A 23,545-nucleotide genomic window follows, 5' to 3' on the forward strand; every position below is an offset into this window, starting at 1 on the left:
AACGAAAGAAGTTTAATGATTTTGCACGAATTTTCAGCCGTCCACAACAAGCAAAAGGTTATATTTTCCGAAACTGAAGCCCCGGACACATACGCTCGGTTTCAGCCCGCTTCGCGGGAGGGCGGGGGGCAGGGGCTTTGCCCCCCCGCCCCCCGCCAGAACCAGTGTAACAGATTTTACCGTACAGATTTTGATCACCTGGTACACGGCACGGATTCCAGGTTAGGTTAGTTTAGGTTAGGTTAAAGCAGAGAATACTTTGTATTTAACTGTTTATGCTTTTGGTTAAAGTGAAGAATACTTTGTACTTATATTAAAAGAAACTATTCTATATATTAACGATTCACTACTTTAAATGACTTTCCTTCCTTCGTTCATATACATATTCGTCTTTTATATCTTTCAATATTCAAAATAACTACTATATTTGCAAAATTTCTTTTGTTAATAACTTATTCATAAACAACGATCGACGACTAGTGCGGGTTATTCGGGAAGGTGACCTTTGTAATATATGTCAATATTATGTTCTTGGTTCGCGTAGACAGCTGAAAATTCGTGCAAAATCATTAAACTTCTTTTGTTAATAACTTTTTAGTAAACAACGACCGACGGTTAAAACTTGCACAATGTTACTCAGGAGGGTGACCTCTATAATATATGTCAAGGACAAGGTGATAGGAGGTGGGTTCGCTAATCGGTAGATTTACCATTCTTTTTATTAATGTTATTTCTAGAACGTACAGCTTCTCTATTCGCCTTCATCTCTCTTTTTCATGTCTGCGATACAGAAGCAAATGCACGCCACCCGCTAATAAGGATTATTATACCAGGGCGATCGACGCCCTGCACCTGAAGAAACAAATCCACCACCCATACCGAGCACGAGCGGCAGGCATCACGCGACACCTGCCGCGAAAACCGCGGCGGCGTGGGTGCGATGCGCCGTTTTTAGTTCCTGCGCTTCCCGTGCGGTGACCGCGGCGCGGGTGGCGTCGGCGGTGGGACCACTTGCACGGCGCGGTGTGGAGCGGCGGCAGACATGCGGCGTACAGCGGGATAAGGTGCGTCAGGGGCCGGGTAGCCTTCGCGCCGTTAAAACCCGCCCGTTCGCCCGGGGAACGTCGACGGGCTACCTCGACGACGTACTACGATCAGTGCGTAGACGACACGCGGCCGCGTACCTTACGATCGGTACGATGTAGCTCCGATTAACGATCACGCATAACTTCATCTGTCTGTCTTGTTTTGTTTCCGACGACTGACCTCTCTCTCTCTCTCTGTCTCTTCCTCTTCGTCTCTCTCCTCGCCATCATCGTCGTCATCGCGGACGGACGGACCGGGTTCTTCCGGGTAAAATCGGCCTCACGCGTTGACCGCGCGACCGCGAGTGCGGCGCGCGAACGAAAAGATGGCCAGCTCGCCTACCAGCATCGAGAACCAAATCGACAGCTTCCTGGAGCAGTTCAAGCGCAGCGCCTCCCGGGCGATGGAGGAGACCCACGCCGCGCACCACCATCACCCGGGCAGCTACAACGCCTGCAGCAGCAGCATCAGCCGCAGCCGCAGCGGCAACCTGGACCTGGAGCTGCTCGAGGCAGGTGAGTTCGTTCACTTTGATCAGCCAGGCTCGAGACCACCTTCGACGCCTACTCCGGGAAGATTTAAATCTCCGGCACTGCGTACGCGGCTCGATTCCGCGCCGTGCCGAGCTACGTCACGCCGGGATTCACAGGTTGTCAGCCCGATCGAAGGGCCTCGGGGCCCTTTCCACCGTTTCGAACCCCCGCGCGCGCGATTAGCATCGCGCTGCGCTTCCTTGTGCGCTTGTTTGCGCTCAGCGTGACACAATCGTGGTTTTCAATCTTGGCAAATAGAAAATTCAAAGTTGAATCATGAGATAGGATTTACAGAAATGTTTTTCTCGATTTTTTTTGTATTAGGACCGAAAAATACGAAGGAAGTGACGGGTGGAGGATGAATAAATTATTACGTCGTCGCGTTGGGTTCGTCGAGCGGATCGAAGGGCTCGAAGGGTTTCGAGAAGCTTCGGTTTTCCAGGCGGATTTGAATTTCGCCACCGCGTGCGGGCATTCTCGTTTCTCCGTAATTGCGCGACTAGTATACTGGGTCAAAGGGCTCAAAGGGTTTGCGGAAGGTTTACTCCCGAAGGGAGATCCGATTTTTCGTTGCCATGAACAATCTCTCGTTTCTCTAATTCCGCGCGCTACATCAAATAATACTGCTTTACTTTAACGTCGAGTCATCGAATATGGGTCAGCGGATTTAAAGGATTTGCGGGATTCAGGGAAACTGTGACCCCCTCACCGTATGTTTATGTCACCTTCGGTTTTTATAAGTCCAGCGGAACGTGACTTGGATATCTTGTTCTTTTTTTCATGTGATCGTATGTAAGCCAACCTTTATTTCAAGCTGTACTACACACGTATATCGTCTCGCTTTTAATATCGTTACAGCTGTGCTATTCTTATCAAAGTCAACGCGATTGTGCTTACAAAATCATTGTTGCCAAGGAAAGCCAGAGGGTTTAGGGATTTTGTAACAGCCGGGAGAAAGTGTGCGACGTTTCCCAACACACAATAAATAGCCTGCCAGTTAGTTTTCTTCGGCGGTTTGGAATTTTCATCACTCCGGTGGTTGGCTGTCGCGGCTCTTCACTCACTCTCCCGTTCGTTTACCTAGGCAGGTAGATGAATCTCGATTAAATCCAGATTCACCGTATCACCAGCTGACGTCTGTGCTTTCCATTATTTGCTTACCGAGAGTGACGTGAAGTGGAGATGGTTTCGATTGATTAAAAGCTTGATGAGCGCCGAGACACGAGACGGGTCGCTCGACGTCTTCGCATTTTGTTCCTCAAATCGTGTGTGAGGTATATCGATTTTCAGTGCATTGTTGCTCGTGAGTTTCCCGAAAGGGAACGCATGGAACGTCGTTACTAACGAAAGCAAAATGTTTTCGAGAATGCTTGGCTCGCTTTAATGTAGAATCGAACATTTGGATTATTTGTCTCGGGGAAAATCAATCTGCGGAATGAGCGTGCGCATAAATTCGCTTAAACTAATTTCGGATTTATATTTATTCGACAATTTTTTCCTAAATTTGTCGCGTTTTAAGAAACAATTTCTATACAAATAAAGTGTAAAAGGATCATGTGCGCAAAGTATCGCGGTAATGTAAGTTAATAGTTTATATCATGCTTTAATTCAGGTAACGAATAATTCTCGTTAATTTATCTGTCAATTATTCTTATTATTCCTGTGTTCTTTCTTTGCATGCGTTTCTTTTATACCGAGTTAATCAACTGTGAACAATAAATCGCGGATTTATTCGCTAGAAGTCATACGCACGTTCATTATTGATCCGTAAACAATAGGACTCGCAGTTCTTTTATTCGCATATCACCCGTCGTACTTTGCGCAATTGCTATTCACTATAGTTACACTCTATTTACTAATGATCCGTCCTCAACATGTGCCATCCACATTTCTCCTCGGAATCATCACAAATCGTGTTTTTAAAACTGATTTTCGTATTAATTTCGAAAGCGGCGATTAGATTAAACGAATATTAATTGGCTTATAAAATATCCCCCGCAAGTTTTTTCTCTCTTTGCCTGTGAATTACAGCAGCCGTTTGACGATGACGATAAATCAATTTGCCAGTCGATGGAGTGAATAATCGAGTAACGTCATCTCGCAAAATACTCTCCGTCGTGCAAATACCGTCAATACTCGCCGTCCGCTTTGTAACAATGTGTAAAATTGTTTTTTTTTTATGACACCATGGCTTGCTTCGTCTCTGCATTTCACTTTTCATTTGCATGAATTGCAAAAACGTGTATGCATTTTTTAATTCTGAATCTATAAAACATGTTGGGATTTATATAGCACGTATCGAAGGTATAAAACATTGAACATTGTATATATATATATATATATATATATAGCTCCGCTTTCAGTTCGATGCACGTTTCGTGACACGACAAGTTAATGCTTGCCACGCGAAGCACTTGTTCTCTCGTTCATCGTCCATTATTTATACCGGAATTAAATGTTCCGTTAGTGTAGTAAACTTCTTGCTTTATAGTTAATGACTCTACCTATAATATATCGAGATCGACATAGTTATTTATTCATGTTTAGGCGTGCGCAAACTGTAGCGGAAGGAGAGGGAAAGTCCGAGTTTCCTCACTGCCATGAATTAATCACCAATCTTGATTTTTTTTCACAAGCTATCTTTTCAAAGAAGCAGTCGAGAGAGGAAGCGCGAAAATGGAATCGTCGGGAAAAATCTTAATTCATGCAGATGAAATCTTACGATTTTGACAGCACGACACGCTGCAAGTCACGTGCACTCATCCCCTCTTCGTCGGCTCGGCTCGCTCGTCATTGGTGAATCCCTCCGATCCTTACCTCCGCCGCCTATTAGGATCGTAGCTAGGACGGGTGTTCCCGACTCCCGATGCCAAACAAAATGGACGTAAAAAGTTCAGATTTCCTTCAATCATCCTGTTAACATAAATAATATATTTTCTTAAAAATTAGTTCACTTTACGTTTGGGTTGGACTTGAGTTTGCAGTTACAATTTTTCTGCTTACTTATGCAATTGTCACTATATTGCGCAATGATTGTCAATCGACTGTGCGATTCTGTATCTTATCGATAGTTTTCGTTAACTAGCGACAGCCAGTGGCAAGAACGATCTTGGAGAAAAGCGTGGCTGTCATAGATTGTCGCTAGTTAAAGATAATACCGAAAATTATCGATAGCAAGTTATCCCGGTTGCATCCCAATCTTATTGGCACGGTGGCCCCGGCGAGGAACAATCACGTCCCTGCGGCGACGCCGCGTTGTAGCGCCGCCGCCGCCCCGCAATCTGCATCGCGACGCATCGCCGGAACTGGGTTCATCCATCCGTCCGTCAAACCGTGACGACGACGTGCCTCATATCTCCGTCCTCCGTCGCAGGTCTTTGGTCTTTTCGTGAGCGAGGGAAAATCGTGCAGACGAGTGCGCGAGACATCTCGCTCGCAACTGCGCGTACGGCAGGTGGGGGAGTCGCCGGCGGCCAGCGTGCGATACTATCGATCACACGCGGTTGAGTGTCAACGGGTGTGCGCATACGTGCGTGTATGCATATGTGTATACGTACATTTCGCGCCGCGTGTGACCGGCGAATTTCCGAGTGAATCACGCGCGTGTCGCACGCCGGCGAGCGTTCTCTAACGTCTCGGTTCGCTGTTTAATTCGCGCTCGACCCTCGCGCGAAACGCACGAGTACGGTACGATACGATACGATACGATACGATATCACCACGTGTGGCGGTCGGGGCTTTCGCGCGTAGACAGTTTACAACGGCTTAAGGGAAGCCCGAGGCTGCGCGCGACTAAAATAGACGCGACGCGTCGAATCAAGTGCGTCGTCGTGCGGATCCTGAAGTACCCGCGGCGTCGAATATCGAAGCGCGGCATTCCGCGATGACGAGGTTCCGCAACGATGTCAAGAATTATCGGTGAATAGTGCTCGGTGATCGTGTCAGACTCGAAATGTCTAGGTACGTATCTGGCAGCACGCGGGAATACTCGCGAGGAAGCGCGTAGAATCACGAGAAACAATTTCTGCAATTTCTGAAAAAAAACAAAGAGAGCAAGTTTTACGGAACAAGAAACAATTCGTCGATATGAGAGAATTCAAAATAGCAATAATACTATCGAGAATGTAAATATAATTTAAACGGAACTCGATTCACATTTAACAATTTCCTTTCACTGCGTAGAATCTTTCCCACGGCGTTACCTTCGTCTCGGCGGGGTTTATTTCACCCCGTATTACTCCCATCAGGAACTCGAAACCGGTACGCGCAATATTTTTCCACGCGGCGAGCCAGTGATCCGTTCGTAAAACCGCGAGATTGTGAAACGAGCTGTAACGTCGCTGGTAAACTTGTCCACCGAGGTATTGACCACCGAGCATCGGCTCGTGGCCGATAACACGACGGCTTATCACCGAGGTTGGTCAGGTGTATGTACGTATAGAAGCGATGCAGTCAATCCCCTGCATAGAAACGCAAAAGGAACAATGAGGGAGACGGAGACAGACAAACAAAGAGAGAGAGAGAGAGAGAGACAAACAAAGAGAGAGAGGCAGAGAGGAGAAGGCGCGCAATAAATAATATCGTATAAATGGCTGGCCCCTAAATGTCGCATGATTACTGCCGGCCGTGGCGAATCATCCGACGGAATAATAACTCGCGTGCGTTAAATCGACCGGCAAATCTCGTGAGCGCGATAAAAGTTAAACGGGGAAATCTCTCGCGAGCGCGATAACAGTCTCCGGCGAAATATCGCGGCCGCGATAAACCGCGGAAATACCATGATATGCTGGAAATACCGCGTATTCATATTTTACAGCTCAAGAGTTGCGACTGTTCATTTACGCTATCGCTGCCTTTTGAATAGTAGATAGATGTATCAGTAGGAGTTATTTTCTCGAATGTCGCGCTGAAATTTGTATATATCGTTGTGTGATACTCTGATGTAATAATAGATTGATATTAATCTAAATCGGTCTAAATTTGATAACATTCGGATGAGATTGAACGTCGACCATGAATCTTATACTACATTGCGCTATTTCTCGCAATTGTTCCAAGCTGCAAACGGTAAATGCGGGGGTGACCCTTGCGAAAGGGTTGCTGGACGCGAGCCCATCGGTATCGATCAGAAAGAACCCTTGTGCAACATTGATGAACCTCTCCCCTGGCGCATATAACGCGTGCACTCGTGTGCAACGTGACCGGCGCATCCTCGTGACGAACTGTCGAGCGTGAAACGACGTAGCCGCCGTCTTATGTCGAGACGTGGAGATCTAATTGACTGTAAATAGAGTGGCGACGGAGTTCCATCGGCGGTACCAAAGAAATTTCAAGCATGCTGTTCTAACGAGATATTAATAGGGAGGGAAACATAATGCCATGAGAAATGCCATGACGTCTATAATTAGATAATAAAGTAATGGCTTTTCGCGTGAATGCAGTTATATTCATTTAACGAGCTAATATTTGAAAGAAACGTATGATCAGTGTCTTTTACATCAAGACTTTTCATCAACCTTTGACATGAAATTTAAATTATTAGCATTTTCAATAGATTGTCAGTATTATGCTAATAAATCTAATCTTGGTTTGTTATATAAAATATTATGTAGCAAACACATAATATCCGTAATGAAAACAATTGAATGGATACGTTTTATAATAACATTATTTTGAAAGAACATCCAAAATTTAACCGCATTTCACGTTACGTTCGGACGAGAAAAACATGTCGAGGATGTTTGTAACGTTGTTGTTGAATCTTCATGACACTTAAGTAGAGGGTGTGTATGTCATAATACCAATCCGTAATACAATATAAGCAATATTACAGAGACGTTTATTTCGCACTGAAATTCCGCGTCTAATCCGAACGAATTTTTACTTACGCGCTTCCAGTGGAAATCGTCGCGTGCTGCCAGATTTGAAAACGCCTGTAGAAAAGTCCTCAGCCTACTTGCATAGTGCGCTGGTCAGAATAACCGATATTATCGCGCAACGTTTAATTACGACGCGGCAATAACTCGCCGAGCGAACTTCTGCTGCCGGCGAATTTTGCTCGTGGTCGCATCGACCAGCACTGCCAGTTACCAGCAGTATCGCGTTTATCGCGTACCAATTTTCGTTGCATAATGTTGACGTGATGCTGTACAAAGCGGTTCCCTTTCCGTTGAATTTTCTTCTCGCAACAATGACAGCGTTTCTATTAAGCAACAGTCAAAATTTTCAATTGGAGCAAATTTTTTAAATATTAACAAGCCCCGATGCCTCAATAATTGAAGATAAAATATTATTTATTAGATTTTTCTACGAATTCTCAAGTCTACAATTTTTTAAGTCACGACTTATTAATATAAACTTCCTCAAAAAACACCTCGTGGAATGCTCAGTACATCACGACTCAACATTCTGCTGCATACAATAATGCGATAAGAGTGTGATAACCGTCTCGCCACGATAGTGATGTGTGACGTGCCAGTCGAAGACGTAAGGAGGAAAGTTAAAGGGAAATGGACAACGATTTGAGTCGGCTTGTGGAACGTGCGGTAGCCCGGTCGATGAGTCTCTTCGTCGTGGCGTAGTGTTGATTGTACAGCGTTCTATTGTGTACAAGTTGCAACGTTCCGTGACAATACGATAAGTATCAGACCACCAGAAGCAGCGAGCAGGCTCAAGATGATTCTCCGCCGAAAGTCGTTGCACAGCTGCAATTGTCCTTGTCATCAGCACTGCTCCACCAAGTGCGCAGGTTTGTGCCGTGTCGTATTATAAAATTTTTACGCTCTTCACGACGAGCGACGAACCATTTCAACTCGTCGTCCACTTTATCTTTAATGCTTTGTTTTTTGCCCACTTTGTTTACTCGACGTTATTTTCTTTTATTTTTTCTCGCATTTTTTCTATTATCTGTGATTTTTAACAGGATCTGTGAAAGAATTTAATCGCAAAAATTACAACTATTCGAGACGAATAAAATCGTCAACGTCACGTGCAATCATCGTATAAAACGTTATAGCAAAAATAACTTATCGATTTTTACAAGATACGCGTACGTATTTGAAAGTACAAATACGCAAGTATAGCTGCGAATTTGCTATTTTAATTTAAAGCAAGCGTGCCGTTTTTTCGCGTGACGCAAAGAACGATCCGCAGGTGCGGAACCGAGAACTCGTTTCTACGACGTCGCGATAAGTCACGGTATTGTACAACCGTGCACGAATCATGCCGGCGAATTTTTACGACTGCCTGGGATGGATAAGATTTATGATAAATTACAATTCGACGAACCGTGAGAGCAAAAAAAAAAAGCAGATAAGCTTCATTGTCCTTTCGAGACAGACACGACATCCGCGTAAAAATTATACCAGTTACTATTACATTCTAGCTACTCGTATCTAATACCTATACTCAATACAAACTTATTACATACAGTTTTAATCATGATACTGCCCGCGCGCGCAAATAACTTAAATGATAAAATCTTTTCTTTTCCAATCCGACCAATCTGGCAATTTATTACTTGAGATCACATTTCGACCGAGTTTCCGGTCCTTATCAAGTGATAATTAACAATATAAATAAGCCCTAAGTAAGTCGTGTTCTAAAATTAATGTAAATGATTTTAAGATTTTTTTAAACATAACACCTTCGAACTTGACACTGCAAATTGCAGGTGATATTCCATCCGCAATTATTATTATCTGTCTGAAGTGGACTTGAGAGTGTGTCCATCGTCGAGCCGCTCTCTTCGCGTGTGGCGTATGGTGCATGCTATTTGGAGCGTGCTCGCCGTCGTGTGGCACGGTGTGCATGCATGTGGTCTCGGGTGCCTCCCCTCGCTCGCACGATTGCGCCCGCTCCTTGCATCGGGGGGCACCAGGGCTGTATCCGCTCCCTTCCATCAATCAATAACACGCGCGCTCGCTTCCGTCTCCGCTCCAAGCGGAATCGGGAAGCTCCTTTCAGTCACCGAGGGAAGCCGCCTTCAAACTGTCCCTCATCTAACATCGTGGATAAAGCAATCACGATAAATTAACGCTCGACGTTGCATTATGTTAATCATTTTTGTTAAAATGTCGATTAATTAGCGAGGATGGATTGATGGGCTTTTACCAATTTTGCTGAAATTCTTGTAGATTTTTCATTTTGTCTGTCTCATCGCGATTTCTGCATTTCTCTCTCTTTAGACAATTTAATTACATTTATTATCATTTCTTCTCGAACAGAGAACATTACTAATATATTAACTATTAATTAAACTTGCACTTCGATATAACTGGATTAATATATAATATGTATTTTTATACAAATATTTCATTCGCACGAAACTTTTATGATTTATACAAAATCCTTCAGTTATTAATATTCCTTTGTTATCAAAGTTTTATCAAATTAGCAAATTACTTTGTACACAGAAGCTACTTATTTTTACTGGTCAAACAACCATCGTTGAACCTGCTAATAAAAAAACTTGAGAAGAAAATTTTCTCGATACATTTCCACGAGGAACGGGGGGCGCCCGTCGTCGCGCGTACGCTCGTGGGAGAGCGCCGTTCCCCCTCTATATACAACAACACGAACTAGACGCTCGCCATATCGTCGGGAGTGTTCACTGGTGTATACCGCACGATTTTATCGCAACGAGTGGCAGGAACGGCCTCGAGGAAGCGTCGTGGCGTTTACGTGACGTTCGTCGTGCCGTAAAACGGCCCGTCCGTGCCAGCGAGTCGACGATGGTCGACTGAACCACGGTGAGTACGTTCGTCCACGTAGCAGGCCGTAGAGACGAAAGTTGGTGGCTAAGGGGCGCGATCAGCGATTCTCGACCTTAGATCCTCGCTCCTCTCAGCTGTACTCGTCCTGTGTCACACACCCCGCGCACCCCTCCCCCTGCATCTTTCATCTCCGTCTCACTCCATTAAATTCTGAACGCGCACTTGTTCGCTCCTGCGAAAAGCACACCTGAAAGTGTCATGTTCGGTGCCACTACTTCGATCGGCTTCTTATTTACTCCTTGTTTCTCAGTCGGACTCGTATTTTGAGTGGGTATACGTTTTATTTTGTCTCAGGAAGTGCAGCTGAAACGAGCAGATTAAATTTGCTCATTGTTTTCTTCACGTTACTTTTTTCGTGTGTGCAGTGAAATGCACTTTTGGATCGGTGATAAAAAGGGAGAAGTAGGAAGGGGGAAGATTGTTAAAAATGCGGCATAATTAAAAGGGGGATTCACTCTGTGATCTCTATAAATTATAGATGAAATTGTAACGCTGATAAGCAGATTTATAACGCTGCGCATTTTATGTGTCTCCAACTTCGTTTCTAATATTATCTTGAAATTTCTTGCTGTAAAAGATCGTAATTGTTTAAATAACTTTTAATGAAGACATTATAAAATACATGCTACCTTCTCATGACAGGAGCACACAAGAACTGTTACGCAGATTGAGACACCATGGAGTCGACTTTGGATGAGAGCAAGGCAGAAACGCCAGCGAAATCTGGTAATCAAGCTGTTGTAACCGATGGAAATAAATCAGCAAAGGAAATGGAAGAGATGGACGCAGAGAAGAAGGTACGCACCTCCTAAATTCGTTATTACGTCGTACTTCTGTTTCTATATGTGCAATTTTTTCTTTTCTGCTATAAGAAATATTAATATTAAAACATACTATATAATATTAAAAAATATTTACATGTATTTTTATATTGCGTAAAGTAATATTCATTGATACAATTAAACGTCCTCTATCCTCATTGTAGAAAGGAGAGGAGCGCAAGAGTTTCTCCGTTGCCAAGTCAAAGAAGGCAATCGCGAAGACCAAGACGAAGAAGGCACGGATTGTCGGCCAGCCGAGCTATGAGCCCACGAAACTCGAAGACAGTCCGTCACAAGTATCAGAACGCTTCAAGAGGGGCTGTGAATGCGTGGACGACCAGTGCTTCAAGGACCTGAATCCCGAGGTGGTTTATCGGCACAGGCTGAACATCGCCGAGCTCACGAAAGCGGAACACGATATGTACCTGATGGGTGTCACGATGGCGTGCTTGACGGATCCGTATCAAACCGCACGGCATACAGAGCGACGTAGGTTGCGCGCGCAGTACGTTTACCAGGGTCGACGAGTCTGCCTGGATGCGTTCCTGTACCTGGAGAACTGTACGCACTATCAGATCAAGCGGATCCGCAAGCACCTAATGACGCACGGGGTGACGCCGCGCGTGCACGGGAATCACGGCAAGGTGCCGCACAACACGTTCTCCCTGGACATATACAAGATCGCCACCGAATTCCTGAAGAACTTCATCGAGGTGCAGGAGGCGAGACAGAAGAACAGGCTGGCGAAGAACGCGCCGCTGCACCTGCCGCCCGACATCACGCGGAAAACGGTGCACGATCTGTACACGCAGTACTGCAGAAAGCAGTCGCCCGACATCAAGAGCATGGGCTACTCGACGTTCCGGCGTTTCATGAAGGTGCAGTTCCCGCAAGTGAAGTTCGCCAAGCTGGAGTTCATCGCGCGTAGCCAAACCGCGCAGAGCCACTGCCAGACGGAGCCCTCCGACGCGCGGGACGACACGGGCCAATCGAGATCGGGCAAATCGGACCTGGCGACGGAAAACGGTGGCACAATACTGCCGCTGGTGATAACGAGCGATATAGGGCAAAACGAGACCTACGTGTTAACGCCTATCAGTAAATTGCAGGACGGCGTGAGCTATCAAGTGACTACCCGCGGCCTCGTGGTCAATAGTCACAACACCGTCACACTGTCGAAAACGAGCGCGTAGGACTGCGTCGGCAGTTTGCACGTGAAGACGACTTTGTACGCATGTGATATATCCATACGCACATGGAAGTGTGTTGAACGCCTATCACAGAACGCCTACGTTGAGAGACTAATTGCTCTCGGTATCTGAACCGAGATTGTAGTGATACGTTGCGCGCTGTACAGAATATTCAGATGACTCACGTGAGAATAAGTACGTAAGATACAGTGACTTAATTCAAAATTTACACAATTTATTATATAATATCTCTAGAGCATTATTTTGCTAAATAAATCTTCTGTTGTACCGTACAAATTTGAATACTCGTGTAACATTGTATCGGAAGCTTCTAATCTGCATCCGAAGCTAATTGCATGAAGTGTTCCTGTTTTACTGAATAAGAAAGAAACGCTTTAGCCAAATAATTGTAAATTTGTATTATAATAATAATGAATGTTAAAAACATAAATTATATATTTTGTTTGAAAGTGTATTTTATCCTATACTAAATAACAAATATTCAGAAAAATTATTTTATTTTTACTTTTTTTTTATAGATATCTCTTGTTTCCTACTTTTGTTGAAGTTTACGAATACAAATACAATTGATTTAAGAGTATGATAATAGTGCAAAAATATATAGAGTCATGTTTTAAGAAAGATTTATAGTTGTAAATTAAAAATTTTTGTATTATATCTTCATTTTGTATGTCCTGTTAAAATAATAAAAATGCATGTGTGGAATATGATATATTAAGAATTCTCAACTGCAAATTATATATCTCACAGTCAGATATATTTTTGAAAATGTTATAATATAATGTTTTACTTTTCATACAGAGAGGATTCAATAACTAGAGGTCAAAAACTAAAGAATCTAAAGAAAAAGAATGTTTCTTATCTTCCTTGGATTCCAGACATGAAAATCGAGTAACTACAGTAGCAACCACAGTGCTTCTCAATTCATACAAACGCGAGCATTTCTTACAATCGCTTTTAATTAATATATTGCATATTATACATGTATATATTTATAGCATGTGTTACATTTTTAAATTTATATATTTTATTCTTGTTTTTACATCAAGCAACCGAATTCAAATAGGAAGACTTGAAATTGCTGTCTGATATACGATACAAGAGTTTACTATTGTATAACATATATAAAATCTACTTTAATTGCAGATGTTATGTAGATTTAACAATTAAGGAGTTATAAAAAGTGTAACAGGTATTTTCGTCAGTCCGTTTCGTTTTATTATCTGATGTTGTGCATATCAAAAGTTTTATTTCTCATTCAGATAGTTACGAGAGGATCTTCTCTCTCTAAATCGTTCTAATATATCGGTAACTTTTTACGGTTTCGGCATTATAAATATTAATGATCCGGTCTTTCGAGATTCTTGTATAATTAAGGTTGTACTCCAGCTCGTTTGAGAGCCTCTTGGTTTACAGTTATATCAGCAATATTGTGGGTACTGCAGGGAACTGTTTCAGTGCTGGGTGGCATCAAGCAAGGTCATGTGAGTGCAACCTCTGATCAGGTACTCACATTCAGTACACCAGTGAGACTTGAGCCGTGCATTCACAGTAAACATTACATAAGAGAGCGTGAACTAGAAATCGTATACCATTCTGGAGCCTTTAACACAGTTATACGTTGGATATTGTGATATCTAGTAAAGTGTTATATTTTCTGAATAATACGGGCAGTGCAGTTTTTAATTGTAATGTAAAAATGAAATGGTAAATAGATTTATATATCATTGTAATTAACAAAAACAAATTATAACATGTGGAAGAGCTTATGTAAATTTGTACGCGACAATTCTGCGATCGTACGTCTGTATATGTATAATCGCATAAATATAATATAAAATGTGCACATATATAATATAAGATTTTATATAATATAAAAATAACAGAATTTGAACTTTTAACTGATTTTTAATTTTTGTACATGCAAATGTGCTTATATAAATGTTACATATAAATTTCAATATTAAAATTAACGATTTATAAGTATTCATAATATCAGAATTTATCAAACTTTATTAGTTCTATAAAAAAAATAATACTGTAAGTGGAGAATATATATTTCTAAAAATATGTATATTCAGCATAATAAAGAGGGTATAATATCTGATTACAGAAGATGTAGAGAGTATGACAGGCGAGATAGAGAATGGAGACCTGACAGTTCGAGATGTTGCAGACCTTTTGAAAGAACAGTACGCTATTATTGCTGGTAAGTATTTAATAGCACAAGACAGGATTGTGCTTTTGAGTAAGATAAAAATTTGTAAGTGGTTTTCTTCTGATTTTCTAGGAGGAAAGACGCGAGAGGGATGTCCAATAATCACATTTCCAGACAATGGCAATTTTCACAACGTGACTGATCTAGATTATCAGCGTCTCATGCTATACCTTACTTCTGTGCCAACGTAAGAGAGAAAAACATAGTTGTTACAAAATTTAATTTATACAGCACATTTCTTTAAATCACGTCTAACTAAATTATATTTGTTAATACTTAGGTTGCAGGAAGTTGATCTTGGATTTCATTTGATCATTGATCGGAGAAATGACAAGTGGAACTCGGTAAAGACCGTTCTTCTGAAAATTTCTGTAAGTTTGACATCATTTTACATTACAATCGTTCAACACAGCGCGATATGTAACAATTTTCACGATAAATTTTGCATTTGTATTTTAGGCATTCTTTCCTGGTCTGGTACACGTCGCGTACGTGTTGCGACCCGCCGGATTTTTACAAAAGGCCATCTCTGAGGTGTCGAACAAATTGTTCCGAGAAGATTTCAAGTTCCGAGTTATATTCCTAGCTAACGTCGCAGAGCTTTACGAATTCATCGAGAAGGATCAACTGACTGAGCAACTTGGCGGCAATTTGCCGTATTGCCATCGCACTTGGATAGAAAACAGAATTGTGAGTACATGTATGAATACAGTGATAATAATGTGTGTAAATTCTCATATATATTTTACACTAATAAGTCTTTAAATTGCGTGTTTGCAGAGCTTGGAAAGATTCTCATCCATGACGCAGGACGTATCTTTCGCGTTGGATTCCTTCACGCGACGTTTAGCTGAAGTGGAGTTTCCAAACAACACTATTGCCACGACAACGTTATTATCGCAGCAACAGGCTGAGTATAATGAGCTGAAAGAAGAGATACTTAGCGCCGCTAGGCATGGGGAAGCTCTACTAGATAGCGTACGGCAGTTAAATGGAAAGGGCACGGCTGATAGACTGGGAAATGTTGCTGCAGTAGAAAGGTAAGAAATTTCGTTGATACCGCAATGTTTTATAAAAATAATTACAGTTATTATATATAATTTCCGAATTTTTTAATTAATCCAATTATTTTAATTAATCCAATTTTAGATTACTTGTTCAGTTGGAAGAAACGGAGCGAACATTCGACTTATTTTGGTCGCATCACAGCTCACGTTTGAGACATTGCCTAGCGTTGAGACAGTTTGAGCAAGATTTTCGGGAATTACAGGCGACACTGGACCAGCATCTCAAGACGGCAGAGGAAATGACGGAAGTCGGTGAAACGCAAGCGAGAGTGGAGCAATTACTGCACGATACATCAGCATTTCAACGAATATGCAGAGTAGGTAACTTTTAATTAGTAATTTAATTAGTAAATTCGACAAAAAACCACAATATATTTGTCGAACGTGTTTGATTAGCTCTACAATAAAATATATAACGAAAACCGTAATAAAAACGGGTGTTTCTGGAATTTTTTCCGGGGTTTTCAAAAGATTTAAGAAATTAAAGATAGAGATATGATTCCATGAGAATGTATTCACATTGCACTCAAAGCACCAGAATGCTCTGTTCGAACCAGTATATTTTTATTCATTATGGAACTGTATTATTTCTACAAGCATACGACATAAGCTTGTAACATGATAAATTACTTAAGTGAACTCCATAACGGCATAAAAGTATACTGTTCATGTTCGGGAATCACGATCATGTCAGGAGTATAGAGCGCATTTGTCACTTACATGTCTCACCACGTAATGAGTTAATTCTGGTTTGAACGTGATCATACAAGCATAATCACATCATGCACAAATGTTACTTTGCACCGCTTTCCTCATTTTGTCGATAGTCCTATTTGTTGCATACCATGTGGATTTGGGTCTTGGTAAGCAGTCCACTTAACAAAATACATGTATATTCTATGATAGAGTTTAAGACACAGTGGTTTTTTATATACATATATCTTATTAGTATTGACATATCTTACACACCTACGATGTCTTAGAGTCAAATAGAAACGTTACGTTTCGACAAGTTTTCTCGTAGGTGCTATGAATCAAATCTCTATTTACGTGCTAGTCGACCTCTCTCATCTCCTTTCCTTTCTTTCGTGTTGAGAAGCACGCATGAGTGTCGTGTCGCAAGGAGATCCAATAGAGATTTGATTCACGTCCGATAATGGCATGATGAATTTTTGCGAATGATCGTTATGATTTCTCACTTTCTGCATTGCACGCATAATAATAGTGTGTTTCTTTTACGAGAGATTTTTGTTTCTAGACCATTTAATCAGACTGAGAGAGATTCCATGGTTGTTCGTAGCACCTTCATTTGCATTTCAACATGGTTTATATCCAATCGCGGTTAATCGTGCATAAGTGTAATTACATGTGTTTATAGGGAGACATAGATCGCGCGGAGGAAGTGATAACTGCTGGTCAACAGCTACTGTCCGGCAGGCATCAGTGTCCGGCGGACGTCGTGGAACCCAAGTGCGTAGAGCTACAGAGAGTTTGCACTATTCTCAGTCAGCGGCTGGAAAGACGATTGCACATGCTGACCAAATGCAGGGAGCTCATGGAACGGATAGACAAAGTACATTTTCTTCCTTACGAGTTTATTGTATCCTCTCTTTGCTGGAGAATTCATTATTTTCACGATGTGAATAATCGACAGGCCAACACCTGGTGCACGCGAGGGATAGAGCTGCTCGCATCGCAGAATAGCACTACGCCGCCGGATCAGGCACTCCAAGAGCTGCAACAGCTGATTGAGGCCGCGGAGGAATTCCACCATCCCCGGTGTATTTTCCAGGATTCCGTCATGCCGGAGACGAAGGCGCTCATCACGCAAGTGCGTATCGTTAAAATGCTTCAGTGTTCAGTGACCAGAGTTTTCCACCTCGATACGATACGTGTTACGCGAAATTTCTCTCGCAGGTTCTGCAAAGGATAGAAGACGTGTCTTTAATGTGCGACAAGAGGATAATGGCTCTAAAACAGCAATTGATCAAACCCGCTCGACCAGTACAAACCGTCACTCCAGAACCAGTCAAACCCTTGCAATCACTGCCTCAAATTGTGAAGCCGGGCAGAATTCTCAAGAAAGCCAACACCATGCCAAAGGTGACATTTTTTTATTTGACAATGCAATCTCTTTTATATAAAATAATTATATAAAATAATTTATGTAAAATAATTTCTCTTTAAGATGGAGATGAGTCCTATAGAGGGAGAATCTTCGTCACCAGAAAGCGAGCCGCGCGACATCGAGGCTCTGCGCTTGAAGCGTGGCCACGTGTTGGCGGAACTTGTGGAAACCGAGCGGATCTACGTCACCGAGCTTGGCTCGATCATCAAGGGCTACAAGATGGAGATGATGAACGAGGCGATGGCTCATCTGATACCTGCGGCGCTGGTCGGCAAAGCGGACGTGTTGTTCGGCAATTTAGAAGAAATTTATATTTTTCATGGGGAAACGTTTTTAAGGGACTTGGAGAACTGCATTTCGAATACCGAGCTTGTCGCGTTGTGTTTCGTTCAAAGGGTGAGTGCATTCTATACTTCTGAGTGTAATGTAACGTAACACATACCGCATATCCAGCATCAAACTAATTCGACATTCGTACGTTTGCAGCGCGAGATGTTCTTTAGATTGTACAGTTATTATTGCCAAAATATTCCGCGATCCGAGAGGTTGCGCGAGCAGATACAAAACGAACCGCAGTTCCTTGCAGCCTGTCAGCAGAAGCTCGATCACAAGCTGCCGCTCGCCGCCTATCTCCTCAAGCCTGTCCAGCGGATTACCAAGTACCAGTTGCTGTTGAAGGACTTGTTGAAGTACAGCGATGAACCCTCGTGCTGCGTCAAGTTGCAAGAGGCGCTCGATTGCATGCTGGTCGTGTTGAAATGTGTTAATGACAGCATGCATCAAACCGCGATAACGGGTTTTGGGGTAAGCGTCTTCGTCGGTTTTATTTTCCTCGCTTCTGATCGAGAATTATCGAGAGATCGAGCTTTTATGATTTATTATATTTTTCTTTTCTCTTGCAGGGCGATCTGAGTGCACAGGGCGAACTGTTGTTACAAGGCTCGTTCAGCGTTTGGAGTAGCAGCAAGCGGGAGCGATTGTTGCGACTGAAGCCGTCTCAGCGCCATATTTTCTTGTACGAGAAGGCTCTGATATTCTGCAAGCACAGCAAACCACAGGCTCACGACAAAGCCACGTACCACTTCAAGAGATACCTCAAGGTATTCCGACTGCGTATCTGGGACGTCTCTACTTTCTTGTTTCTAGCATACAATTCCTCACACTGGTTTTCGTTCCATGCAGATGTCGCAGATTGGCTTGACGGAATCGGTGAAGGGCGATGCCAAGCGATTCGAGATATGGTTGCAGGGTAGAGCGGAAGTGCACACAATACAGGCGCCCAGTATCGACGTTAAGCAGTCGTGGGTACGCCAAATCAAAGGTGTCCTGATGTCACAATTAGCCGAGCTCAAAGGAAAGCAGAATTCGGCCCTCGGCAAGTCCAATCACAAGTACGTAATTATTGTGAGAGAGATTCACAACACAGGATAAACGGCTCGACTCAATCCTTGAGATATTTCGTTATCTTCTTTTTTCTTGAAGGCCGCTGCGGCAAACAATCTCGTGGGAAGCTCAAAGCAGCCTGTCCGGCTCTCTGCGAACGCTGTCGGTCGACGGCAACAGTGTTATTTCACACATGACTGACGTGTCGCAATCCACGGAAGAAGACGCCGCCTGGAGCTCGGAAAACAGCAATACAGACGAGGAAGATGCCTTTGGCGACCACCCGGGACCGGCTCCGGTGAGTCTTCTCATACGCTTGAGAATCCAAGTACCAAGACTTGATATATAAGATAAGAGATATATATGTATAAATAAATAAATAAATATTTTATTTTATTTATCCCGCAGGGTGGAAGATACGTTGCGTTGGCTGATTATTGCGCGGTCGGGCAGTCAGAAGTGACGATGCGGGAAGGTGATACCTTGGAGCTCTTAAAAGTCGGCTGTGCGGGGTGGTGGTTCGTTAAATTAATCGGCAGCGGCGTGGAAGGCTGGGCGCCCGCGGCGTACCTGGAACCGATCAGTCGCAAGACGTCACGCAGTTCGCAGTCGGTGAACAGTCAAGAGCCCATATGAAACAGGCGACTAACACACTAGAGAGTCCGCTAGTGTGTTAGACCCTCACTCGTCTCCGGAGATCGCCAGTTGCGCTTCTCGAAACATTTACCGGCAGAAAAGAAAAAACGGAAACGGCATCTCGAGAGCGTCCTAAGTGGCGATCGTTCGATCGTTTTTGGAAATCTTTTACAGGACACAAACGACGATGAGTTGCGTCATTTTGCGTATCTTCCTTGTATAATACAATGCTTGTTGAGTGACGCGTTTGCATCTGCGATAGCCGAGGACACATTAAGTTGAGAATGCGCCGAGGTTTTTACGTTTACAGAAATTTTATACAGATGAATGAACGGGAAATGGGGGGACGGAACGGAACGGAAGCGAGCGTTCGTTGAATTGTACAAAAGCGCGTAGCGCTTGAATTAAAGCGAGCTGTACACGTGCACACGCACAACGGAACACGAATTTACGACGGTCCTGTATATCTATCGATCACACGCCACGGATTATATGCAGGTTTCTGTAATAATAATAATGCACAGAGTAGTTAATCGATAAGGTGAGGGAGATGCGAATCCGGCGATATTGAACGCGTCCTCGCTCGACTTCGTCAAGAAGGGTCTGCGCACGGGCGTAATCTGCAAGGTGACAGTTTCATCACTTGCGACCCGGGTAATCAAATATATCGGCTGTACGCGATTGTTCCAAAGTTAAAGTTATTACTGTAAGAAATACTGCGCGGCACCTTCGTCCATTGCGTTCCGCCGACGATTTACTCGACGACGCGCGTAACTTTCTTCGCCAGCTGGATTCTCGCTCGATGTATTCCGCAGTAAGCCGCGAGTATATAGGTGGATGTCGACGATCGTCAGACGCTGTCGTCGATCGCAGCACTTGTGTATCGTCGTGCGTTGCTTAGAGCCCTTTTAGAGAAAGTTGTTTAGAGTCTTAGATGCGTCGTCGTCGCGACCGAATAGTACAATTTAGCGCAGTTCCGCGGGCTTTCGAGAGCGCGGTAGGTGTTTCGTTTGCGAAGGGTTGAGGGATTGCTTCCGGGAGATATGAGATCTAGAGAATACTGCTTGCAGAGGAATCATCGGGGATAGATTCCCCTTGAAGCCTTGAAGGGGAGGAAGAAAAATGTGTGATAAAATGCGTGACCGTTAGATCAACGCTTTTGCCGATTAATCGCTGTAAACACATGCGAAGAAAAATGTTGGATTAATATATCGCCATTCTTATATATATATATAATATATATATAGAACGTTAGACATGGAATTGTTGACGAGTCGTTGCGACCAAATAAACCGGATATCACTGCGGACTCGGCACGATATAAGCCAAGCTCGCCTCGAGGAAGCAGCAATGCGGGAGCGAGCGAAGGTGATCAGAATCATATGCAACGTGTACACAAATTTCCTAGGAAGCTAAACCGTTAACACCAAGTATAACATGCAATATCCGATAAATCGTAACATCTAATACCTTTAGGATCGTAATAAGCAATCTCAGTTCTAGCGGATGTCATAATCAACCCAGCAGTTTCATAAATCTTTATTACGATGTAACACAATATGTATAAAGTAGCATCATTTGTACCGAAATGTTTCTATGGATACGGATAACGCAGTAACTTAAGGGGATTTTATCAGGATTTTCGCGATATGATTTTACCCCCTAACGTCGCGCGCGGTGATTACGTCCGCTTCCCTGGCACGTGTACACACACGAGTTTCGTCGCAACTTTTGATATTGCCTACATGAGTCTTTTGTTCTATTGATATTAATAATTAATCTGCGTATTATTTGTACAAAGCACGATATTTATTAGGTAGATATATATATATTTATTGAATGAAGAATTATTTATATTTCGCGATGTATAATAATTTGCGGCAATCGATGGGTGACCGATTCAGACTAGTTTGGACTAGTCCGAAGCAGATTTGCGACAATCGCCGTGGATGCGATTACGTTGAGTGCTAAATAATTTATGCGATTTTGTAACTTGTATTATACATTCGGAAGCTGAAAGAGTCGAGTACAATATGCGATTGCGAGTTTACTTCTCGTTCAGAGAGAGAGAGCTCTCCTGCATTTATTTGCGACTTCAGTCCTGTAAATCCACGTTGCTCTCCGCGTCGCGGTCTCTTACTTTCCGCTGTCTCTTCAGTCGCACTTAGAGATTCGTAGCGCACCTTTGTATACTCATCCATTTGTACGCCGTCCTTGTGTACATTGTTCGTAAGATTTTCGACGAAAGAAGCAATATGTTAGTTGAGACACGGCCGTTCTCGATGCGTCCCTTTTACGTTCTTAGTACTGACATTATAGGAACGCAAACTTGCGGATGACGGCGGGGCCGGCACGAATTCTGCGAGCTTCGCCGCGACTCACCAGTAGAATTTTATCCACATCACAGTAGCGATCCTATGTGCACAGTTAGCACAGACGGCTGCTCGTCACACTTGACCGTTCATGATCATCACACTTCTGCAAAACATTGTACGTGGGATTCACTTCGTCGGAGGGCCATTCTTTCTCCATCGGCGTGACATCGCGATTACGTGACCAAATCAAGGTGATACAACTAAACATGCCCGAGAGGCGTTTTGTAGAAACTATAAATATACATATACATACACACATATGCATAGACAATAATTATATCCGCTGTTGAAGGATACATGCAGGCAACGCGTTCGTTCGGATAACTATATCCAGCACGTAGCAATTCCTGACGATCATGAGGCGACACTTCCCTCCGCAAGCTACCGGCGCAAATAGAAGCAGGTTTCCGCGCGTGTACGGATCTCTCACCGTAGGCGGAATTCTAACGTCGTACGCGTAGCTATCGCACTTGCATGCGTACCAGAAAGGAAAGGAAAGGAAAGGACTCGTGCGAGGAGATTTCTTCACGGATCGCTCCTTTCCTCTCGCCCCCCGGCAGGAGAGCGGTAGTAAAGTCTATTTTTCCATATAACGGGTAATAAGTAACAAAAAAAAGAAGAAAACGTGGCTGCCGAAATCTCTTCTATTTGCAGTGCACGTGCGTCGAGCACGCGATCATTTCTCATTAAATCATTAAAGTAATCGAGTACCGTTAGGGATACGCTTATTCTCTTTCTTCTTCTTCTCTTGATTGCATAACGCTTTGTTAACGCTGGCGGACGAAATCGCTTTCGAGCTTCTTTCTGCACTCGCCGAATCATTCTAAATTCTATAAAGAGAAGTTACTTGGATCTCGAAACGAGAGGGGCTATTTTTATATGAGGCAGTGAAGTTGCTCAAGTTACTTGCTTCAATTAATTTATCATCGCGTTACCGAATAAGTTTCGCTTTGAGTGGCTGTTGATCCTGCGTTAATTAGACGATTGACAGATCGAGCGGTGCGTCAACGTGCGCACGACCGAGTAGAGCGTCTCGCGTGAAGAGTCACGCAGGAGAGATCATCGTATGTATAATAATTGTTACGCGTCTTCATCTCCCATCGTCATCGAGAAGGAAAACGACGATTTGTATGCGTCGACCGCTAACATGCTTACCGGCATGTACAACAGAGATCTTTTGTTAACACTCGTCCGAATCTTGCGTACAATCAATTGTCAAAACCTGTACGAGTCTGCAACATTAAACGCGAGAATTCAAGTGAATCTGCACCCGAGTGTGTCTGACATTTTACTGATTTATTAATATTTATTAA

General features: G+C 43.2%; 2 protein-coding genes and 1 long non-coding RNA gene across 9 annotated transcripts; 2 read left to right on the forward strand and 1 right to left on the reverse strand.

Moving 5' to 3' along the window:
* The first annotated feature begins 1,023 nt into the window (after nt 1–1,023).
* LOC105276466 (guanine nucleotide exchange factor DBS) lies at nt 1,024–23,501 on the forward strand. 5 transcript variants are annotated; one of them, XR_893406.3, is made up of 17 exons: nt 1,024–1,601; nt 14,539–14,634; nt 14,716–14,830; nt 14,924–15,014; nt 15,103–15,333; nt 15,424–15,683; nt 15,793–16,027; nt 17,089–17,283; nt 17,365–17,541; nt 17,628–17,813; nt 17,899–18,234; nt 18,325–18,642; nt 18,741–18,938; nt 19,021–19,229; nt 19,321–19,519; nt 19,630–22,423; nt 22,525–23,501. XR_893406.3 is itself a non-coding variant. In XM_011334095.3 (17 exons), the coding sequence occupies exons 2-17, from the start codon at nt 8,295–8,297 to the stop codon at nt 19,855–19,857; spliced, it is 3,147 nt and encodes a 1,048-aa protein (XP_011332397.1). In that variant the 5' UTR covers nt 4,971–5,579; nt 7,920–8,294; the 3' UTR covers nt 19,858–23,498. The 5 variants fall into 5 exon arrangements, 4 of the variants coding, with proteins under 4 accessions (XP_011332395.1, XP_011332397.1, XP_011332398.1 ...); XM_011334095.3 differs by lacking the exon at nt 1,024–1,601 and adding exons at nt 4,971–5,579; nt 7,920–8,367 and having other exon boundaries at nt 19,630–23,498; XM_011334096.3 differs by lacking the exon at nt 1,024–1,601 and adding exons at nt 4,971–5,579; nt 8,009–8,367 and having other exon boundaries at nt 19,630–23,498.
* On the reverse strand, nt 2,401–4,753 carry LOC105276464. 2 transcript variants are annotated; one of them, XR_003406729.1, is made up of 4 exons: nt 4,623–4,753; nt 4,342–4,532; nt 2,781–4,123; nt 2,401–2,699 (listed from the first exon to the last, which is right to left on the reverse strand). It is a non-coding gene; the product is annotated as an uncharacterized LOC105276464 (long non-coding RNA). The 2 variants fall into 2 exon arrangements; XR_003406728.1 differs by having other exon boundaries at nt 2,781–4,532.
* Nucleotides 8,374–12,908, forward strand: LOC105276465. Of its 2 annotated transcripts, none has more exons than XM_011334091.2 (3): nt 8,374–10,369; nt 11,036–11,190; nt 11,379–12,908. In XM_011334091.2, the coding sequence occupies exons 2-3, from the start codon at nt 11,071–11,073 to the stop codon at nt 12,405–12,407; spliced, it is 1,149 nt and encodes a 382-aa protein (XP_011332393.2). In that variant the 5' UTR covers nt 8,374–10,369; nt 11,036–11,070; the 3' UTR covers nt 12,408–12,908. The 2 variants fall into 2 exon arrangements, with proteins under 2 accessions (XP_011332393.2, XP_011332394.2); XM_011334092.3 differs by lacking the exon at nt 8,374–10,369 and adding an exon at nt 10,391–10,660.
* Nucleotides 23,502–23,545: the final 44 nt, after the last annotated feature.

This window comes from Ooceraea biroi, chromosome 6 (genome assembly GCF_003672135.1).
Source record: "Ooceraea biroi isolate clonal line C1 chromosome 6, Obir_v5.4, whole genome shotgun sequence".
Taxonomy (NCBI): domain Eukaryota; kingdom Metazoa; phylum Arthropoda; class Insecta; order Hymenoptera; family Formicidae; genus Ooceraea; species Ooceraea biroi.